The 20,723-nt window shown below is 39.7% G+C and overlaps 1 protein-coding gene across 2 annotated transcripts in view; it reads right to left on the reverse strand.

Moving 5' to 3' along the window:
- Positions 1 to 7,475: 7,475 nt before the first annotated feature.
- MAPK14 (mitogen-activated protein kinase 14) overlaps positions 7,476 to 20,723 on the reverse strand; it is a 74,459-nt gene continuing 61,211 nt past the window's right edge. The window contains exons 9-12 of one of the 2 annotated variants that reach the window (XM_008591959.1): positions 16,975 to 17,054; positions 14,615 to 14,693; positions 10,690 to 10,863; positions 7,476 to 9,872 (exon numbers count right to left, since the gene is read on the reverse strand). In XM_008591959.1, coding sequence (XP_008590181.1) covers positions 9,805 to 9,872; positions 10,690 to 10,863; positions 14,615 to 14,693; positions 16,975 to 17,054 — 401 coding nt within the window. In that variant the 3' untranslated portion in view covers positions 7,476 to 9,804. The remainder of the gene's footprint in view (positions 9,873 to 10,689; positions 10,864 to 14,614; positions 14,694 to 16,974; positions 17,055 to 20,723) is intronic. The other variant, XM_008591953.1, reaches the window with a different exon arrangement.

Here is a 20,723-nt window from a genome sequence, read left to right on the forward strand (position 1 = left end):
CGGTCACGAAAAAAGACAAAAAGACAAAAAAAAAAAAAAGAATGTCAACTCCATGAGGGCGGGAACTTAACTTATATTCTTTCCCATATTCCCAGTGCCTGACACATGGGAAGTACCTAATAGATATTTGTAGAATGATTGAATGAAGGTGCAAGATACCATAATGACTTCCAATTCCCTTTCTTTTTCCTTGATATTTTCATTTTAAAGTGGCAGATGGATGGGGAAACAGTAGGAATTATCTGGATCCTGGCCATCAACTACCTTCAATAATCTTTTTTTTTTTTTTTTGTCTTTTTTTTTTCTTTTTTCGTGACCGGCAACGGATCACAACCCTCAGTGTCGCGCCCGTACCGGACCGGGACCGGCAACGGGATCGCAACCCTCAGTGTTGCCCCCGCTCCTCGCTCAGCCAGTGAGCGGCCGGTCTGCATGTGGGATCCGAACCCTCGGCGGGAGCACCGCCGCGCTTCCCAAGCGGCGCACTGTAGCAGTGCGCCACCGGGCCGGCCCTTCAATAATCTTTTGATTCTTGTCCTAATTCATTAAATTGCCACGCATCCAACTTGAATTACAGCAAGATGTATCAAAGAGAATCAGAAGCCAATTCTTCTAACACAGTTCTCTGCTTAATCAAGAAACTTTCACACAGCAGTTCTTTCTTAGGCAGGGCAGATAATCTGTACATATTTGGTTTCTTTCTTTAGATGGTCTTTGCTTCCAAAGATTGTTGGCTGTAAAAACAGGAAGCAGAAGATGAGATGATGTGCAAGTGATTACAGGATGTCACTGGGTCAATAAAAACTGAATGCCTACTCCATGCCAAGTACCATGCTAGGCAATAGGGACATAGTATTTATTGAGCACTTACTGTATGCCAAGGGTTTTATATGCCTTAACTCATTTAATCCTCCAAATAACCTTATGAGTTAGGCTCCAAAAGATAAGTAACTTGCCCAATAGGAGATAGTGGGGTTGGGATTTGAACTTAGGCAGGCTGGTGCCTGAGCCTGTGTCCTTAACCTTTATATATTTTTCCTTTTGAGTAGGTGGTACAAACAGCAGCCAGTGACAAAGTGTGATCAGTGCCACCGCTGGTCAATCCAGAAGAGTAGAGGGAGCACAGAGAAGGGGAACCTAATCCAGGGTTGGCGATGGTCAGGAAAGATTTACAGAGGGAGTGATGTCAAGGCTGAATGGAAGAACAAATAAGCCCAGAGGATTGGGGAAGGAGAAGGAAGAGGGTTCTAGGTCAAGGGAATATCATGCACAGAGGTCAGGAGAGAAAGCAAGAGCATGCAGTAGCATCACACACATTTAGAGCAGGGCCATGAAGAAGAACCAGGGGAAGTGATGTGAAGCTGGGGGAGCAGGTTAATCTTCTAGGGGATTTAATGAGTGTTGGCTTAAAACCTTTTGGCAGAAAGGAGGGAAAAGGTGGCTTCTCTCCAGAGGACTGGAGGTGCATTTCTATCTCAGAGGAGTAAGGAAGCAAGGGAGAGGGGGCTGGGACCAGGGATAGAGGCCCAGTGTGTGCTGAGATAAAGCACCAAGTGCCCAGCAGTGGCTGCCATGGAATCCTTTCCTCTTTGGCCAGTGGCAGCCAGAAAGCCCTTACGGAAATTATGCTGAATGAATATTTTTCTTGATTTTCTTTGAAAAACTGAGAGAGGCATGTCTAACGCCAATGCTATAAAACTCTGGAACTAGGAGTCTTTCAATGTTGATACCAAGATGGTCTGTTGAATCCAGCCTCAGTTGTAACATGACTCTGGATAAAAATTTGAGACATTACTTGTATAGAATATACAAAGATGTCAATTGCCTAATGTATTAGTCCGTTTGTGTTGCTTATAACAAAATACCTGAAACTGGGTGATTTATAAAGAAAATTGACATTTATTGCTTACAGTTTCTGAGGCTGGAAAGTCCAAAGTCCATCTGGTGGTGGCGACAGTGACCCAAGGGTCTCACATTGCAAGATGGTGGAAGCAGAGAGAGAGAGAGAGGAGGTGCCAGTGTCTTTTAAACAACCAGATCTCACGGGAACTAATACAACGGGAGAACTCACTCATGACCCCCACCCCCCAGAGCATTAATTCATTCATGAGGGATCCGCCCCCATGACTCACACAGCTTCCAGCACTGCCACGTTGGGAATCAGATTTCCACATGAGTTTTGGTGGGGACAACACATCCAAACTCCATCACTTAACAGTAGGAGTTCAATAAAATAACTTTTTAGTAGGAAGGGAGGGGAAGAGGGGGAAAAGAGGTAAAAAGGAAGAGAATAGAAAGTCAGGTCTGTCCTTCAATGTGGAGGTTTCCCTTCTTAGGCCTCCAAACACCCCTTGAGTCATTTAGTCTGTCAGCAGTTAGTTCTCAATGGGTGCACTTTAGAAATATGTAGGGTCATTTTTGGTTGTCACAATGATCAGGGGTATTAACTGATATTTAGCACAGAGGGGCCACTGTGCAGAGTGGGATATTCAAGAGGAATTGCTTCATACCTCAAACAAAGATCCTGTTGGACATTCATGTAGTTGGGAAAACCTATTTATGATCATCTGAACCCATACTGTAACTTGATTTTACATATAACACAAATAACTTTTTTGCATATTAACATACCTAAATTTTCCAGGATCACAACTAAATAAAAGATTATAATTGTTCTGTTTGAAATGTTACCAAAAGTTCTTCACCAGTTTCAGAAAATCACATGACCGACAGTAGTCAGTCACGGTATTTGAGTTGCCAAGACAACATAACTGTATGAGTCTGCATTTGCAGCTGTCACATTCAAGGTGATTCTATGTATAGGTGCAAGCATCTAACTGCTTCATTATGTGTCTGATGTAGGAATGCTTGAGCATTTACATATTGAAATGTATTTAAATTTTTCCTTTGTTCATCATTTACATTAGATCATTACATTTTCTTTGAAATGGTGCATGTGAATTATCTATGAATTTCAAGATTATGAGATGTTATAAAAATTATTATGTAAAGTGTGTTGGATCTGATAGAGTTGAAAACCACAGGTCTTTGTTAAGGATCTAGGCTGGGCCTGAGGTTTTACATCTTTGCATTTTTTGCCACAACCAACACTCAAAAGGTGGTGGCATAATTTTTTTTTTAATTGCAAAATCAGGCTTAAGGTTACTTCCTCAATTAACTCTTAGTAACTTCTAAACAAAGAACTTCCTCTAAGTTGAACTAATCAAACAAGTTTGCAATTCTGGCTATGAGTACTCCGACCACAGCCTCTGGCTTCAATAATGGCAATTATCTAGAAACTGCCTTTGGACCACTTAGTCCTCAGGAGCTCTCCTCCCAATTGGTTTTAGAGGCTCATAACAGTTCCCAGGTAAAGAACACTCCAAACTTACCCTAACAGGACAGCCTCAATGTCCAATGTCAACTCAAGTGAAATGCAAACTAATCAGTATCTTGAGTGTCCACAATATACCAGGCATACTGAGGTTTATTTCATTTAATCTTTCCAGTCATTTGAAAGCTAGTAACTATTATCCCAAGATCACATATCTGACAGGAAGTTGGGTTGGGATTCGAATCAAGGTCTGTGGCTTCAAAACCCAGTATTCTTTCCACTGTACTCCATTACTACTGGCCCATCTAAGAAAATCTTCTAGTCATACTTCAGTTTAATTACTAGATTTTCTGTCTGGACAATGGCCAAAGAACTTCTGAACAAAAGGTAACTTAATTCGCTCAACACCCACCTCCACTGTTTTGAGGGTTTTTTTTAAGAAACAAAATGGCCTTAACTTGGTAAGAAACATACTTTCTTCTGAACTGCATAATATCTTCCTTTTCCCCGAAAAAGATATACTCAAGTCTTTAAAAAGGCCTTTCAAATGTATCTTTCCCTCTGAGGTACCAAGCCACTTTAAGTTACAACAGGTTAGTAGGTATTACCCGTTCAAGAAAAGAGGCTTTGGTATTCTGCAACACTGTGAAGAACGAAGCTTTAAATTAGTGGTTTTCAACTGTGGATGATTTGCTCCTCAGGCGACATTTTGGCAACTATCTAGAGACAATCATGGCTGTCACAACTGGGGGAAGGGAGTATTTGTGCTACTGGTATCTAGTGGGTAGAGGCCAAGGATAGAGCTTCACACCCTACAATGCACAGGATAGCCCCCTCCCAATAAAGAATTATCTGGCCCAAGATGTCAATAGTGCCAAAGTTGAAAAACCCTGCTTCAGATCCTTAAAATACATCCTTCTGTTGGGGAAGAAACCACCAAGCCCTCCCAGGTGGGCAGAGAATCCTCCTAAAAAGTAGTGGAGCTCTGCTTGCCAGGGGCCTGATAGCTGGATTCAATCCCTTTCCAGCAAGTGTTCTCCTGTATTGATAAGTTGGGATCTAGCCCTGGCAAAACTGAAACTGGGGAGTGGTTCTCTAGGTCACACAGACTTTAAAAGTCTTTCTCATTGTGTATTATCGATTGAATTTTGTTCTCCAAAGCTTAATGGTGTTGGAGGCTTAGTCCCACATGACAGTGTTAAGAAGGTGGGAAATCCTATTGTGGCAGTTGAAAGGTGAGGCCTTGGAGAGGTGATTGGATTGTGAGGACTGCACCTTCATGAATAGATCGATCCATTCTTGGATCGATGGGAGTAGTTCTGGTGGCTTTAAAAAGTGTGATTGAGGAGGTTAGTCACTCTCTGTTCCACCATTTTCACAAAGTGACACACTGCATCGCTGAAATCACCACCAAGGAAGACCTTCACCAGATGTGTTCCCAGGACTTTGGACTTCCCAGCCTCAGAAACTGTAAGCAATAAATTTCATTTCCTTTATAAATTACCCAGTTCCACATATTGTTATAAGCAACAGAAATGGACTAATACATTGGAGGAAAAAAAGTTTCCTCCTACTACAAAAAAAAATTTACTCAGTGTAAAAAAAGTAAATATTACAGAAATAGCACAAAAAGAGCCCACAATCTCACTTCCCAGAGGTGGTTCCGAACAGTTCAGTGTGTGCTCCTCTAGGTTTTTCCTAGTCATATACTTATCTTTCTATCAACAAAAAAAGGGAAACAGTATGCCATAGCTTGCCACTTACTTGTTCTCCTTCACAATGCATCTTGCCAATATATCCATACCTAGCTGCATGGTATTCCACTGCAGGTGGCCATAATGTTTTGCTATTACAAAGAACATGGCACTGAACCTTTTACCTTTTTGTGCACTTGTGAAGATTTCTGTGAAATGCAAATGCTCAATTCAAAAAGTATGTACATCAATAAAATGTATCTATATTATAAATATGAGGGATCTTCATTTTTTGCATATTCATTAACCAAATCTTTGCAGCTGCCAGACTGCAGAGAAGTGAAAGTCATCACAACATGAAAACATTCACTAATGAACTGACTACTTATAAAATTAGTCCCTCCTTGCTTCATAAATATCTGAACTCAGTGCCTAGCCTGCCCATTGTATTCTAGTCGGCTGTTAATCTCTATGGTTGTATTACAAGCATATGACAAATGACATATATAGAATGCAGATTGATTGCAATAATCACAAATCTTGCAAATGATGGTGGATTTGAAAAAGTTGACAAATAATGCTAGAAAACTGCTCAAATCTCAAGCAAAGCCACCAAAAAATGTAGACCTGACAGACTCAGACCAGTTAACAATAAAAGGCAATGAGGTGACCACTGATAATTATAAAAAAGAATGATGTGACTATCAAAAGACTGAGAGGCCATTGAGAAAACTGAGAGAGCCCTCAAATATTTTTTCAAAAGTTCCTTCTATGATTGTGTTGCAAAAAATTAAATGAGAAGGAAATCTTAAGATACAAAATCAGTCTGACAAACACTTTGATTCATTCTTTATTATAAGGATATATATTTGAAATTATGATCATGCTTTTATAATTTTGTCCCATTTTCCTGATAAAAGTCCTAACTGTTCTTCCCCTAACCCCTAATCCCCACCATATACTATGAAATTTTGGTCCCCATTTTCAGTGGATTCACTTTAGGTGAGCTTTTTCTGATGTCAACTCTCCTTGAGCTAAGCAGGCCCTCCTGTTAGAAGGTTAGGAAGATGGTTGTGCTCATATTTGGTATGAGAAGGCAAAATAATGCCTAAAACTGTCTGCTCCTTACAGGAGCTAATATACCCCATATGACAATTGGGGCCCTTTTCTCTCACACCCTTTTTTTTTTTTTTTTTTTCCTTTTTGAGACCGGTCGCACCATGCTCAGCCAGTGAGCGCACCGGCCATCCCTATATAGGATCCGAACCCACGGTGGGAGCGCTGCTGCACTCCCAGCGCCACACTCTCCTGAGTGCGCCACGGGCTCGGCCCCTCTCACACCCTTAAAAAGTCACTGAGGACAGGAAAGGAGCCTGTGCTTGGCTTGCCTTCTATCACTGCCATCACGCCCAGCTGCCAGCCAGGGACCAGCCAGCACAGGACAAAAAACACAGCTGCATGCTCTCAATATCCTCACAAGCTAGCCTCACAATCCACCGTGGGGCACCAGATGGGTGTAATTCCTCGGACACCAAGAAAGGAAGCACACCAGCGCAGGCCCTGAGAACTCAACTGTAAGACCTCATGGCCCTTTAATCCTGTGGTGCCCTTCAGTAGTTTTCAGGTATTTTTCAAAGGCCAGCTAAGACAAAACAGAGTCATAAAATACACATGCTTAAAAGCCTATAAACAGCATACATATATATGTACACACCAAACCTTCTCTCTGGCAATTATAAAATAAAATTATTCTGCTTATAGTTTTAGAAAGTCAAAGCTGAAAAGAACATTTTTTTTTTTAAATAAAAGAACAAACTTCATTTTATAGATGAGAAAATTGAAACCCTAGGCCAAGGGTTGGCAAACTTCAATAAAGAGCCAGATGGTAAACAGTTTATATTTTGTAGGCCCTGTAGTCTGTTGCAACTACTCAGATGTCACTGTAGCACAAAAGCAGCCACAGACAAATGTAAACAAATGTATGGTTATGTTCTGATAAAACTTTATTTAGAGACACTGAAATCTGAATTTTAGATTACTTTTCATATGCTACAAATATTATTATTTTCATTTTTTTAACCATTTAAAAATATAAAAGCCATTCTTAGCAGGCTACACAAAAACAGGTGGGGGGTGGGATTTGGCCCTCGGGCCACAGTTTGCAGACCCCTGTCCTAGGCCATTCTTAGACCCAAGTGTAGTAATACAGACCCTGCCATGTAGAACTTTATTTGCTCTTTGCTTTACCCATCCACATTAAAGACCCAGATTTTCCTCACCATAAAATGTACAACTAAGGAGAGCTCTGTATGTTTTCTAAATTTTAGGAGTAGTATTAAGATCTGTCAGCAATGTATGCCAGGCCGCAGTTGAAACAACAATGATTTAATGTCATATTGTGCATTAAATAAAAACAAGAGAAAATATAATAAATTTGAGAAACTCAATGAATTTGAAAAATAGGCTTTATTTTAACCAGTGGTATTGTTTGACATCCTATATGGCATAACTGATTACAGCCAACTTCATGAATACAAATAAAATAGCAGTTTCCCTCATTCTCTCTTGTTTTCTGTTCAGAGAAATCAGGAGATGGGAGCACTCTGCTCAGAAACCAGGGAGCTCTTCTGTGAGGTCCAGCTTAGAGTCCAGGCTCCTGGAGCATGCAGCCTCCTAACACGTATGTGGTCACATGTGCAAAGACCTTTATTAAAAAATATTTAGAGCAGTATTTCTGTAGGAAAACACACTAGCATTTACAACCAAACATGGCTGATAAAATTCATCTTGGTGTGGATGGTGAGGATTTGAACTGCATATAAAAGATGAGGCCTTTACGTTCACTTTCCTTTAGAGACGGGGAGAATCCCAGGTGAGGTGGAATCACCATCAGCCTGCCTCCTTCCTTCTGGCTCCAGTTGATTCAGGGTCCTACCCTGTCCCTCTGGAGTACATGTATCACTGCACTAATAGAGAAATGAAAACACTTGGCCCAAATACAAAATTTTGTCACACAGCCAACACTGGAAGTAGCTTTACACTTTCTTATTACACAAAAGTCTTTAATATACGGGCCCTTACAAAGCACAAAATGCCTGAAATTCAGAAAATTATGAAAACGATTCTTCTCCACCCCTGAGGATATTTAATTTTTATAAAGTTGAAAATACAAAATATCAAAATAATTTGCCCTTTCTCCCCATCAAAAGGAATCACATTCTCAAAGGATTCCTGCAATATATAAAATTCTGAAGCAAAATTTATTTCTCCCCAAACCAAGACCAAAAAGCAAATATAAAGCTGCCAACAAGACCCTTTTCTTTTAAGGGGTGGAAAAGACACCTTGTTGCTATTTAATAACCATATTTAGAGAAAGATAGTAAAAGGAGATTCTGGCCTTATGAGCTTTTATTTTTCACTTTGATTTTCAGCATTTCTTAGCACTGGTTATTAGGAGTGAAAAGAACAACTTGTTTTCCAAAGTTTGGGATGTTCCTGGGAAAAGCCCTGATCTTTCCAATGATAGCTCCCCCAAAATAGTTGTTGAAAACCAGATGGTAAGAATGAAAATGCTATACATGCATCTGTTCCATTTTTTCATGGTTTTCACATCAAAAGCACCTGGAGTATCGATTGTGTTCAACACAAAATAGCACTGGGGGCTGAAGAGAGGATGATGATGTCACTTGTCCATAGGGGCATCAGGGGAGGTGACATGGGATCTGAACTACCCAAGAGGTCTTCACTGGCAAACCCGCCTGGCACCAAGGCCTCCCAAAGAGGACAAGCAGCTGTGCATGCTCAAATAGTAAGACGTGCAAAACATATCCTCACTCTGCTAGAAATAAAGAGCACATGGAAAGTACACTGACAGCAAGAACCTGCTTCTGACTACTGGGCCAATACTCACGAAGCCCTGCACTGAAGGTGAAGGGTAAGCAAAGAAACGGCAACACCACTGGGGGCTGAAGGAGAGAGAGAGATGCACATATACGCATGCTCATACATGCACACGTGGCTAACCTCTCTGGGCTGCCTGGTTACATCAGGCTCACAAGCAACCGTCCGACAGCCCTGTCTACTTGCCTGGCTCAGAACTTCAGCAGCTGCAGTCTTTTAACTATCTACACTTTCTTCTCTCCTTTTAAGGCACAAACATATTTACAGCTTCAAATACACCTGTCAAGTTCTGAGACCCATACTAAGCAAGTTAATCACAGGATAATGCACAGAAGCCAGTTGGTCCTTTTTGGCTAGACGCATCGCTGCAGGACAGCTTTGGATCTGAAGCAGCCAGAAGGTGGAAGCCTTCTCTCTGTGCCACAGTGAGATGTGGTCAAGTCTACCCCGCTACCATCAAGGTGGGGCCACAGGCGAGGCAAAGGTGGCAAAAGCATGACTGGGATCAGGGACAGTTAATATTTTTTACTTCGCATTTAACATATCACTAACAAGATGGCAGCTCTTGTCTGCCTGGGCCAACTCTCAGAAAGAAGAGCAAGTGGAGGCTGCCATGGAGCATCTGCAACTCCACATAAAGTCACTGTGATCATAGTTCGCTCATATTATTCACTTAACCTCCCAAAAAGACAGACATACACATGCACACACACTAACACACAAGCACACACACATACACACACACCCGCCCCCCTACCCCTTCCACCATGGAGGAAATCTTTGCAACAAGAGGCACTTGAATGATATTTGGAAAGTTCCCATGAAAAGGCCTTCCCCTCACAGTGAAGTGGGATCAACAGAACAGAAACCAGGTGCTCAGGACTCCATCTCTTCTTGGTCAAGGGGTGGTGGCACAAAGCTGATGACTTCATCGTAGGTCAGGCCTAGAAATTGGGAAGAAAAAGTAAGGTGGGAGAGTTTAGACTATTCTCCTGGCTGCCAAGCACTCTGTCTTCTAAGTTCAAGATGCTTCTTCCCTGTCCAGGATAGTGGTTTGATGGGCTACTTCAAATAAATGCTTCATTGCTTGTGTGTGATATCCTAATGGACCATATGATTACACAAAAGTTCAAGGATACATATAAAAGAACCACTTTTTCTCATTTCTTTCATCACTGAGTACCTCCTCTTTACAGCTCTCTGGAGAAGGTGCTCAAGAATAGCAGCTCTCTCACAAGCTGCAGCAAAAAACAGCCCTGGCTTTTGGGATTTAACTGGAGTTCTGAATCTGTGTTTTAAGGAAATAATATGAGATTGGACATAGGAGACATGGGCTCCATTCTTGGCTGTGTCCCTAACTAGGTCTAAGGAAATAGATAAAATATAAACTCTTTTTGCCCCAGTTCTATTAATTGTAAATCTGTAAAAATACTCCATTCCCTACTTATCTCAGAGATATGTTGTAAATGCAAAAACTCTGAGAACCTCAAAGCTCTATGAAGATGTGAGGGGCTGTGCACAAGTAAGACCAGACAGAAGCATCTCAAAGGCCCATAGAGTGTCATCATCTACAACAGTCAGTTCCATCAGAGGAGTATATTCATTCTGCAGTAGAGACCCCAACTAGAAGTTTTAGCAAGCTGGTTATAACCAGTCAGAAGTTTTAATTTTTTTCCCACGGCTTTTGGTTAGTGATTCACCTAGGAAAGATATTTAAATCTAAGTTCTCAAGCTAGATGTTAATCCTGCCCTTAGACTTACTTTTCCACTCATCTATAAGGAGGTCCCTGCTTTCAAAGGACTGATCATAAGGATCGGCCACTGGTTCATCATCAGGATCATGGTACTGAGCAAAGTAGGCATGTGCAAGGGCTTGGGCTGCCGTGATTCTCTTATCTGAGTCCAACACAAGCATCTTCTCCAGCAAGTCAACAGCTATCAGCACCATAGATCGGAAGAAAATAAGCAGAGTTTAAAACACATTACAAAAAATTATGCCTTATTAAGCAAACACACAACTTTGACTCTTCACATCCAAACAAAGAATTCTGCTCCAAAGTATCTGCTCTAGGAGAAGGATTTAACTGGGATTCTGTTTGAACAAGCTTTTGTGGAATGTCAGTGTCAAACTACTACCATGGTAGTCAAACTATCAAAATGAAAGCCTATAGCTAGAGTAATTCAGAAGAGATAGATAGGGCTGGTTTTTTGGTTTTTATTTTTTTGTCCTCCTTCACTATTTATTTACAAATATAACACAAATAAATATTCATCAAACATATCTTCAAACAAAGAACAAATTGAGGGTTTTACATGGTAATGTCAGTGAGATATGGCATTTCAATTAAATGGAATTTTATTTTTTAAATTTTTACTATGAAAAATTTCAAATATACAGAAACAGAGAAGTAAAAACAATAATACAGTGAACACTCATGCCTACCACACATATTCAGCAATTAACATTTTATATGTCTTCATTTATATGTATTTTTTCTGAACCACTTTAAAATAAAATTACAGACATGACTCTTTACCCTCCTAAATATTTCAACACAAAGACATCTTCCTACATAATCATAATACTGTTATCACATCTGACAAATGAATAATTTCCAAATATAATCTAAAATCCAGTTCATGTTAAAATTTCTCCAATTATGTCAAAGTAGTCTCTTATAGCTAGTTTGTTCAAACCAGGATTTAATTATGAGCCATGGACTGCATTTGATTAAATTTGTTTAGTTTCCCTCAATCTAGAATAATCTCTCTACCCCTAACCTATTTTTTCCTGATTTAGATCTGAAAAGACCCTCCAGTTGTCTTCAGAATACCCACCATTAAAAATTTGCCTGATTGCTGTCATGTATCTATACCTTTGCTTTCCTCTATCCCTTGTATTTCCCAAAAACCAGAAGTAAGATCTGAAAATTTGGTAAGAATCAGGTTAAACATTTTTGGCGAGAATATTTCACAGATAATGCTGTGTACCTGATAGTTCATTAAGGCCGTTTGTCCCACTATCACTGGTGCTAAATTTGATCACTGGGTAAAGATGTTCCCCCTGTTCCCCAAGCCAAATAATCTGTGAGATACTCAGGTGAATATCCGCTCCTTTCACTTATGGTTTTTAGCATGCATTATTAATTTTTCTTCCCAAAAGCAATTATTTCATTAGGGGTTATAAAATGGTGATTTTTCTAATTCTGTCTTTCAAACATGGATGTTTTGAGTTTCAGCATAATAGCACTTGGGGGGATAAATAATGGTATGACCACAGTTAATCACTGTGGTGAAATAGAAAGGTTTTTGAAACTTTTGAAAATTATTCCTTAAAGTGAAAAAGAAGACAGTTTCCTGAAGAGATCTATTGCTGCGTACACTGGAGACTGTAAAGACCCCTGTCCTGCAGCCAGAATTCCACAGTAATCCACAGGAGAAACATGGGTTTTAGGGGAATATAGAAACAAGGTGAATATTCATGTGTTAATTCAAATTCATAAGTTCTGGGAGAATTGCTTGGATATATATTCTTCTGATGGTCTTCTCTTAGAAAAAAAACCTATCAGCTGTTGGTTTTACAACTGAACACAGATTACATGATGAGCCTTTGCTAACCCTAGGGTAAAAAGAACCATGTCCTTATAACCAATACCCTGATGAGAAATAAGGTCAGGGGTAAGAAAAAATCCCTCAAAGATCTTGACAGATATAAATATATACACTAACATCAAAAGGTAACTTAAGTTTTAATTCATGTTTTGGGAATAACAGTGAAACAAAGTCAGAGACTGACAAAACAGAGCTGTTAATATTTATATCCCTGGTGTAATCCTGCTCAGTTAATATGCTGAGTATGAGCTCGTGATCAGTAACACCATGTTCTGTCTGCCAAGAAAGAGGAGACTCTTTGGATGATATTACTGTTTGGCAATGGGCCGTAAGGCACGTTTAAACTCTGGGGAGTACAGTGCTGAGCACCAGGTGGACCAAAGCCTCTATTCAACTCATTAGCGGTCTTTACTGCTAAGTGATGTCTAGTTCTTACGAATGTTTATATGACATGATTCCAGAGAAAGGAGATACCTATCAGGATGCATGAGACCTGAATAAGCGGCTGGGACACACACATCTCCCCTCCCCCCAGATAAATGAATTAACAAATCTTTATGAGTCTGTTAACAGGGAGTCAGACAGTGAGCCTGCCATGTCTAAAACTTAAGGCAAATAAGATGAAAAAAATTCAGAACAAATTGACAGACAAAAAAGCTACCAGCATACATCTTTTCCCAACAACATGGAGTACTTATGGCTCAAAGAAAGCTTCTCACAGATCCTTGAACTAGATAATACAGCTCAAATAAATCATACAAAGCCAATGACGGCATGTCAGGGTAGCGTCAAACCTAACCAATCCCAATAGAATCCTACATACCCCTGATGAGTTTGTGGATTCATCTGGGGACAAGAGAGTGACCTAGCTGAGATCTGACGTTTCTCCATTACCAAGGCTGACGTGAACTCATCCATAACTGTCCGACACTTCAAAGAGCATGAGCATCTCTGCTATTATAAGAATTATCACAACAACACTGAAACTCCTCTTTACAATCACTATGGATGAAGTACGTAAAAAGCCAAAACAACCTAGCCTTCACCCCACCTTCTGAAGGTCATCATAGCTGTCAGCCCTCAAAAGGATAAAACTAAATCTGAAGCACAGCTGCCGGGACCCTTAAGCAGAGGGATGACCCACACAGATTTAAAGAAATGAAGTGAGATTTTAAAACATACCACTATAATACAATCTTCACAAAAATGAGAAGTCTGATTATACCAGTTATCATAGCATCCTTCTCTTCTCTACTGTGGGAAGGTCCTGGTCTGATCCTTTGTTCAGCATTAAATAGCACTGTTGACTCTCCTAGAGTCAGGGAATTAGAGCCTCAGGCAAAGCTTCTATCTGGGACCATCTGAAGCACACATCAGCCCCCCACCCTTTAAGGAATAAAGCGCCTCATTTTTTAGCCAAAGCAATACATATCCTCTGCTGCCACTGTCACTTCACTTTGCCAAAGATCCTGGACGTGATGGTGGCAGGAAGGAATATGGAGCCATTCCTTAAAGTTTGAGGTGGAAAATTAGCTCTACAAAGAGAAGAGGATGGTTAAGCCTCAGGAGCGGAGGAAGAGGGGAGGGGAAAAGCATGTGAGTGTGGAGGATGACAGGATCTGTAGCACTGGGTAGCTGCAGGCAGAGCAGAGCACATTTCAGGGAGCCCCTGGATAGGCCCTCTAAACACCCAGCTGAGCTCCAGTTGTTTTTACCCTCACCTTGGGACAGATAAATCAATAGCAGTTGTGAACAAGTCACAAGCTTCCTTCTGTACCTCTTTTTTCTGCCTCCTCAGTCTTTTCTCCCAACACTCCCATTACTTTCTCTCCTTTCTTTACTGTACCCGCCCATTTCCCCCATCAAATTCTGTGCTCATATAAATATATAAGCATGTCACGTAATTTTTAAAAGATCTGACAGTACAAACACAGGAAATAAATGCCATATTTATCACCTTCCAAGATTTAATTAATTGAACCCCATTAGATCAAAAAGAAAAACTCTTCTTCAAATCCCTAATTTATGTTATAGCCAATTCAGTATCCATGAGACAAGGATATGGTCAACTTACCCAGGGGATTGGCACCAATAAATACATTCGCAAAGTTCATCTTCGGCATCTGGGTCAAAGACTGAATATAGTTTCGTGCCTGTAAAAACAAGGGCTGTCAGAATGACTTTGTTCAATAATGTTACTGCCTTCAAAGAGTCTCAGTCCTGTTAAGGAACAAGTGTTAACTCACAAAGTCCAGTGTTTATGATTGTCTTTGACAGTCATTAAAGCCTTTTCTCTTATTGCCATCCTAACTTCTCTGTTTATGATCATCAACTTTATTTATTCCTGCTATCTTGCACAGTTATATTTCAAGTGAATAAGAATGCTAACCTAATTAGTTAATAACTTAGTTAGTTCTCTTTCATTAGCTTTCTGATCATAGGATCAGAATTTTAAAAACTGAGGCAAAGATACCTAACAAGCAGGTCTTTTTGAGACAGGCTTCCTAAATAGCTAAAATTGGCAGAGGGTTGGTATTCCTAAAGAAAGCCTAGAACCAGCAGTCTTTTGACGGTGCTAACCTCAGCAGGTGCTCTTAGTACATCAAAAGGATATCAATATTAAGCCCTGCTAACAAAGTAATCTTGGTAAGAAAAAAGTAAACATGAGCTTAGTATATTATTCTAAGAGGCTCAAACACATTTAAAAAATATTAAAAGCAACATATAATAAAGATAATAAAGAATAGTAGATTATAAGTTACTTGGCCTAGGCAGAAATCTTTCCCCTACCACTTATAAGCTACATCTATCTTATGCAGGTCTCAACTAGCATACCAAAACCTCATCTGTAAAACATCAGTATTAGTATTAGACATTAATATTTGGCTTGCTTGTATCATATGGTTATTGTGATATTCAAGTAAGAGAAAACTCATGAAAGCACCTCAAACTAAAATTCTGACACAAACAAAATTTATATTACCAGTACAGTTGTTATAAACTTGGTCTCTGGGGTGGAACTGGCTTGAGTTTGAATCTCAACTTTACTGCTCTGGGAAAGTTACTATTCTCTTTAAATCTTGGGTTCCTCATCTGTAAAATGGGATTAATAACAGTGCCTCCTTCACAGGGTTGGAGCAAAGATTAGAGATAACAGACTAAGTACTTTCTAAGCATGGTTCTTGGTTCCAGGTGAGAGCTCAATAAACATCATCACTGAATAAAACTATCACAGTTATCTTTAGAAAAGAAAGTCTGCTCTCTATCTTAACCACCAAAACTCCTATTTTATTTTTATTTATTTATTTTTTGGCAGCTGGCCGGTATGGGGACCTAAACTTGACCTTGGTGTTATATGGCTACGCTCTAACTAACTGAGCTAACCAGCCAGCCCTAAAATTCCTGTTTTAATATAGTTCACCAATAGAGGTATATATGTATATTTGTGTATATACACACACACACAAGGTAATAAAAATTTATGGTTGCTGGTCATTGTATGTGGAGTGGGTAGGAGAGGTCTGCTTTGAAAAGTAGTTGAGAATCCTTCTGATTTGAAAAAGTTCTAGGAATTGAACATATACAGGCTGTAATTCCTTTCTACTTGAGCATGTAGATAAAAGGACAAAGGGAAAACAGAAGCAAGAGAGACCTGTCTCATCCAGAGAACACTCATCCCTTTAATAAAGATAAATAAAAAGACTACTTGAATATGGCTAAAGTAGAAACAAAGCCGCTGGGAAGAGCCCTCTGTGATGCCAACCTGGTTCCCCAAAATATTAAGGGCACTTTAGAAAGAAGTGCTCATCACCTCTGATAATTGGCGGAGTTAGATTAAGTAGTTAAGAATTGGTAAAGACGGCACCTAACCCTACTTAAGTATTCATATTTATTCTATATTATTTGTGTATTTCCTTTTAAATACAGTACTTTTTTGTGCTGTATATTTAATAGTTGTGTTTTGTTTTTTGGGTTTTTTTAATGAAGAGTACTCTTTTGGTCATTAAAAAAAATGGATGAATAGGAAAGCATGCTAACAGACCCCAGTTAACTATACCTCTGATGAAGGTCATCAGATCGTAGCATACCCTAACTACAGGTATAGGACCTCGGAAGAAACAAATACCCTCTTCAGCACTAAACTCACAAAACCAAATATAAAAGTAACACCATTTTCTACTTACAAACCTATAAATTATAGTCTAAATCCAAATTACAAACCTATAATAATATTCTAAATCCCAGAGGATTGGATGACATTTTATCCTAAATGTCAACATTTTGCAATAGCACATAGGCAATCATTGCCCTAGAAGCCCTCAAGGCACATGCAAGCATTCAGTGACATTAAAACCTCTGTTGGTTATGCAGTAGCCATAAAACGAGAATGTGGCCTTCTGAATTAGACATCTCTTTACAGTCTATTGTCCTCACCTCATGGCTTGGCATCCTGTTAATGAGATAAGCAGGGGGTGTCCCCGTCAGACGCATAATCTGCTGAAGCTGGTTAATATCTTAGATGCCTAGTCAAGGGCATTGTTAAACATACAGTGCAAAAAATAATTTTCAATTCAAGTTTTTTAAAAGGTCAAAAAGCCACCCCAAAACAAACAAAAATCCTACTCCCCTCCAACCCCACGCAAGAACCCAAGGCTGCATGTAAAGCACACTTCTATGAATGCAGCACAAGTTATTAGGCATGTAGCCAGTGACTGGCCATGCAGATAAGAAAATTTAATTTTCTTTGGTTTTAGCATCATCTTTAATGTTAAATATTTTAGGTTCCCTGGAAACAGACTGCCCCTTGATCCAGGATGCCAGCCAGAGAACTGTTTTCAAGTACTAATGACCAACATCTATTTGCCTTTGTGGTAAATACAGATGATTCAGAAAATTTTGACTCAACTTTGGACAAAATAAAATATCTAATATATCCATTCAAGGAAGAGACTAAATTTTTTGGCATAGGTCCTCCAAGGCTCCACCCCTTGAAATTAAGACACAGGTGGGTATGTGGGTTAATAAGCAATGCCAAGTTTCAAAGACATTAGTAGTGGCACATTTAAAATACATGCCACAAACACAAAATGATAAGTGAAGAAAGGGGAGGTGGGGGTGGAAGGGGGGTGGAAGGGTTAGAGGATAATGGCAGAGGTAAAATAGAAGTCACAGGTTGCTGACAGTATTGTAGCATGCTGCAATGGTTTCTTCCACAAGTTTCATCAACAAGTGAATAGGCTAACTTACTTAAACAGCTGAGAGGAAGTTTGCAAAACACTTTGCAATTATCTGACAAGGGCAGAACTATGAGGTTTTCCATATTGACAAGCACATATTTAAATTGTACTACAAACTTCTTTTAAGTGTCCCATCAATATTAACACAATTTCCCCTCTTCCAGAATAGTATGAGAACTGTCAGTTTATCATGTGTTCCTCCTAAAAGCAGAAGTGATGGGACTTTTAAAAAAATCCTCAATATAATTCAATAAACCCCTCTTCTATTCCCTTTCAACTATTAATTCCCTCCTTCAGTTGAAGCATCATCTTTGATTCTGGCTTCCCTGAATAATTTCCCACTTTAGCTCATCCTCTGAACTCAACTCCCTAGTGGTCCGATTACTGCTAATGCATGTTTAAGGCTGGCCATGGGGAAAGAACTAGGGCCCTGTGGTCCACTTTGCTTTTCATGTTGCCTAAGCCCAAAGACAGAGGCCAGCAAATTCAAGAGGTGGTATGAAGTTCTTTTAATATTCTCAGAATAGAGTTTAGATTTACCTTTAAACAAATTCCCTAATGGTACTTTGTACGTCAAGAGAAATAACAAAAGGAGGTCACAAAGTAAATCAGCAATAGCAGAATACCAGCTGGGTTTTAAAGTGTTAATATCCTGCCACCTCTTCTCTTGCTTTCTGTGGACAATACTTGGCCTGTACACCTTCTATCTTTGTTCCCTTAAGACGAATAGGTTATTGTATCCTCTTCCATTCAGGAGGTTAGGAAAATTATATTTCTAGAGAAAAATGTGAATGAGCCAAGCTTTTGCTTTCTTAATGACTTTTTTGTTCTTTCACTGATTATTATAGGGACACCAACCAAATAAAGACTCCATCATGACCCACTTATCCCCTTTCCTATGGCACATCCTAACTTGTTCTCAATCCATTATTATACTCTCTCACTCAATGTCCTTTTATTGGTTGATTAAATTTCTTCATATATGCTGGCATCACTACTTCACTAGTTTTTAGGAGTAACAAAAATAGCTGTTGGCTTTCTGTTTACTACACTCCTTTATTAATGCCTTTTTAAAATTTTTTAAATCTTTGAACAATTTTACTCACCTGGCTTTGTTATTTTTCCATTATGTACTTGGGCAGTGTCACTAACATCAATTTAACTTTTGAATGTTTAAGCTACTTTTATCAACTCACCACAATTATGTAGGAAAAACACTCTTTCTTATTCCTATACTCAATACGATATTTTTTGAGTAAGTTCTGTATTCCAGTACTCAATTTCATTAAGCCCAATGCTATACTCAACTAGCTGTTGAAATGTATGATGTGTGATGGAGTTTGGATGTGTTGTCCCTTCCAAAACTCGTGGAAATTTGATCCCGTGTGGCAGTGTTGGAAACTGACTGAGTCACGGGGATCCCTCATGAATGGATTCATGCTCTCCCTGGGGGAGGAGGGGTAGTGAGTGAGTTCTCCCTCTATTAGTTCCCGCAAGAGCTGAATTTTTAAAGGACCCTGGCACCTCCTCTCTCTCTCTCTTGCTTCCTCTCTTACCATGTGATCTGCTTGTACCCACCGGCTGCCTGCCGCTTTTCCACCATGAGTAGAAGCAGCCTGAGGCCGATGCCAGATGCCGCTGTCCCAGAATTGTAAGCCAAATAAACCTCTTTCCTTTATAAATTACCCAGTCTCAGGTATTTCTGTTATAGCAACACAAAACGGACTAAAACAATGTGCCCCATTTCACATAAGATAAAGACATCTGATTATAAAGTTGTGTACCCCGTGTTGTTTCTTTCTTAAAAATAAATGATAGACTACTGATAGATAAATACTATTTTACGTATACTTTGTCTTTTAGAACTTCTTGTGACTAACAGCACATAGCTATAAGGCAGATGGTTGGGGTGGGAGAGGGGACTGAGAAAGAGCTGCTAGTAGTCATTCCCAGACAGGGAATGAATTTCCTATCTCAGCCTCATTGGCACTATTCACTAGTTAACTAACCTCATTCCCAGCCTTCTCTCTGCCCCCATGACCTCTTACTAGCCAATCTTTCTAAGCAAATGCATTTTTAAAAAATTTTAAAAAGGACTGTCCTTTCTAAGAAAAACTTCCTGCCTTCTTTGATTCACTCTAGTCCAGCTTCTGCATTTCGTAAAGCAAAAGATAACATCTCTTCAGGTTGACATGGTGGTCAGTAATTCTGACAATGACTTTCAAAGTAGTGTACAATTGGATAAGATTATAGTTTAGATCATGTTATCAGAACATCTGGAATCTATACTAAGCTCTGCCAACTGACTCAATGCATGACTCAGGAAAGGCACAGCCTTTCTGTGCTTTTGCTTCCTTACCGTAAATAAGTAAATGAAACAAAATGACATAGGGCCAACACACCCTTTTTCATCCCTTAGAGTGGATATTCAGAAATACACTGGGCTTCGGGGTCCTTTTAAGACATGAACCAGATACATACCAGATGATGGTATTCTTCATTTTTCAGGGGGATGATGATGAATAGTTCAAACTCACCTGCTTACGTCTGCCTCAAGCTACCCAGCAGTCTTCCCAATTGGGCAAAGGGCCCCTTTGGTCAGAAATGTTGGAGAAGAATCCAAGAAGGCACAAATGGACAGCTCTTTTTCCCTTTTGCCCAACTGCCTAGCAGCAGACAGAAGAGAAAAGGGAGAAAGGCTGGGCTTTCATGACTTCTCTCATGCCTCTGGCCCAAGAAAATGACCAACAGCAGGAAGTCACAGCCAGTGTAAGCCAGAGTCACATTCCACGGCTTTTGTCTAAATACCCCCTTAGAGTCAGGAGATAATTAGTTCCAAAGCCTTTCTCCGGTTATTTTACTTGTAATTACAAAGGAAGGCTATGGGAGGAAGGATTTATGACAATACTCCTGCAGATCTGAGGTATCAGGAGTGGAGCTGTTTCC

Source organism: Galeopterus variegatus, unplaced genomic scaffold (assembly GCF_000696425.1).
Source record: "Galeopterus variegatus unplaced genomic scaffold, G_variegatus-3.0.2 Scaffold151, whole genome shotgun sequence".
NCBI lineage: Eukaryota > Metazoa > Chordata > Mammalia > Dermoptera > Cynocephalidae > Galeopterus > Galeopterus variegatus.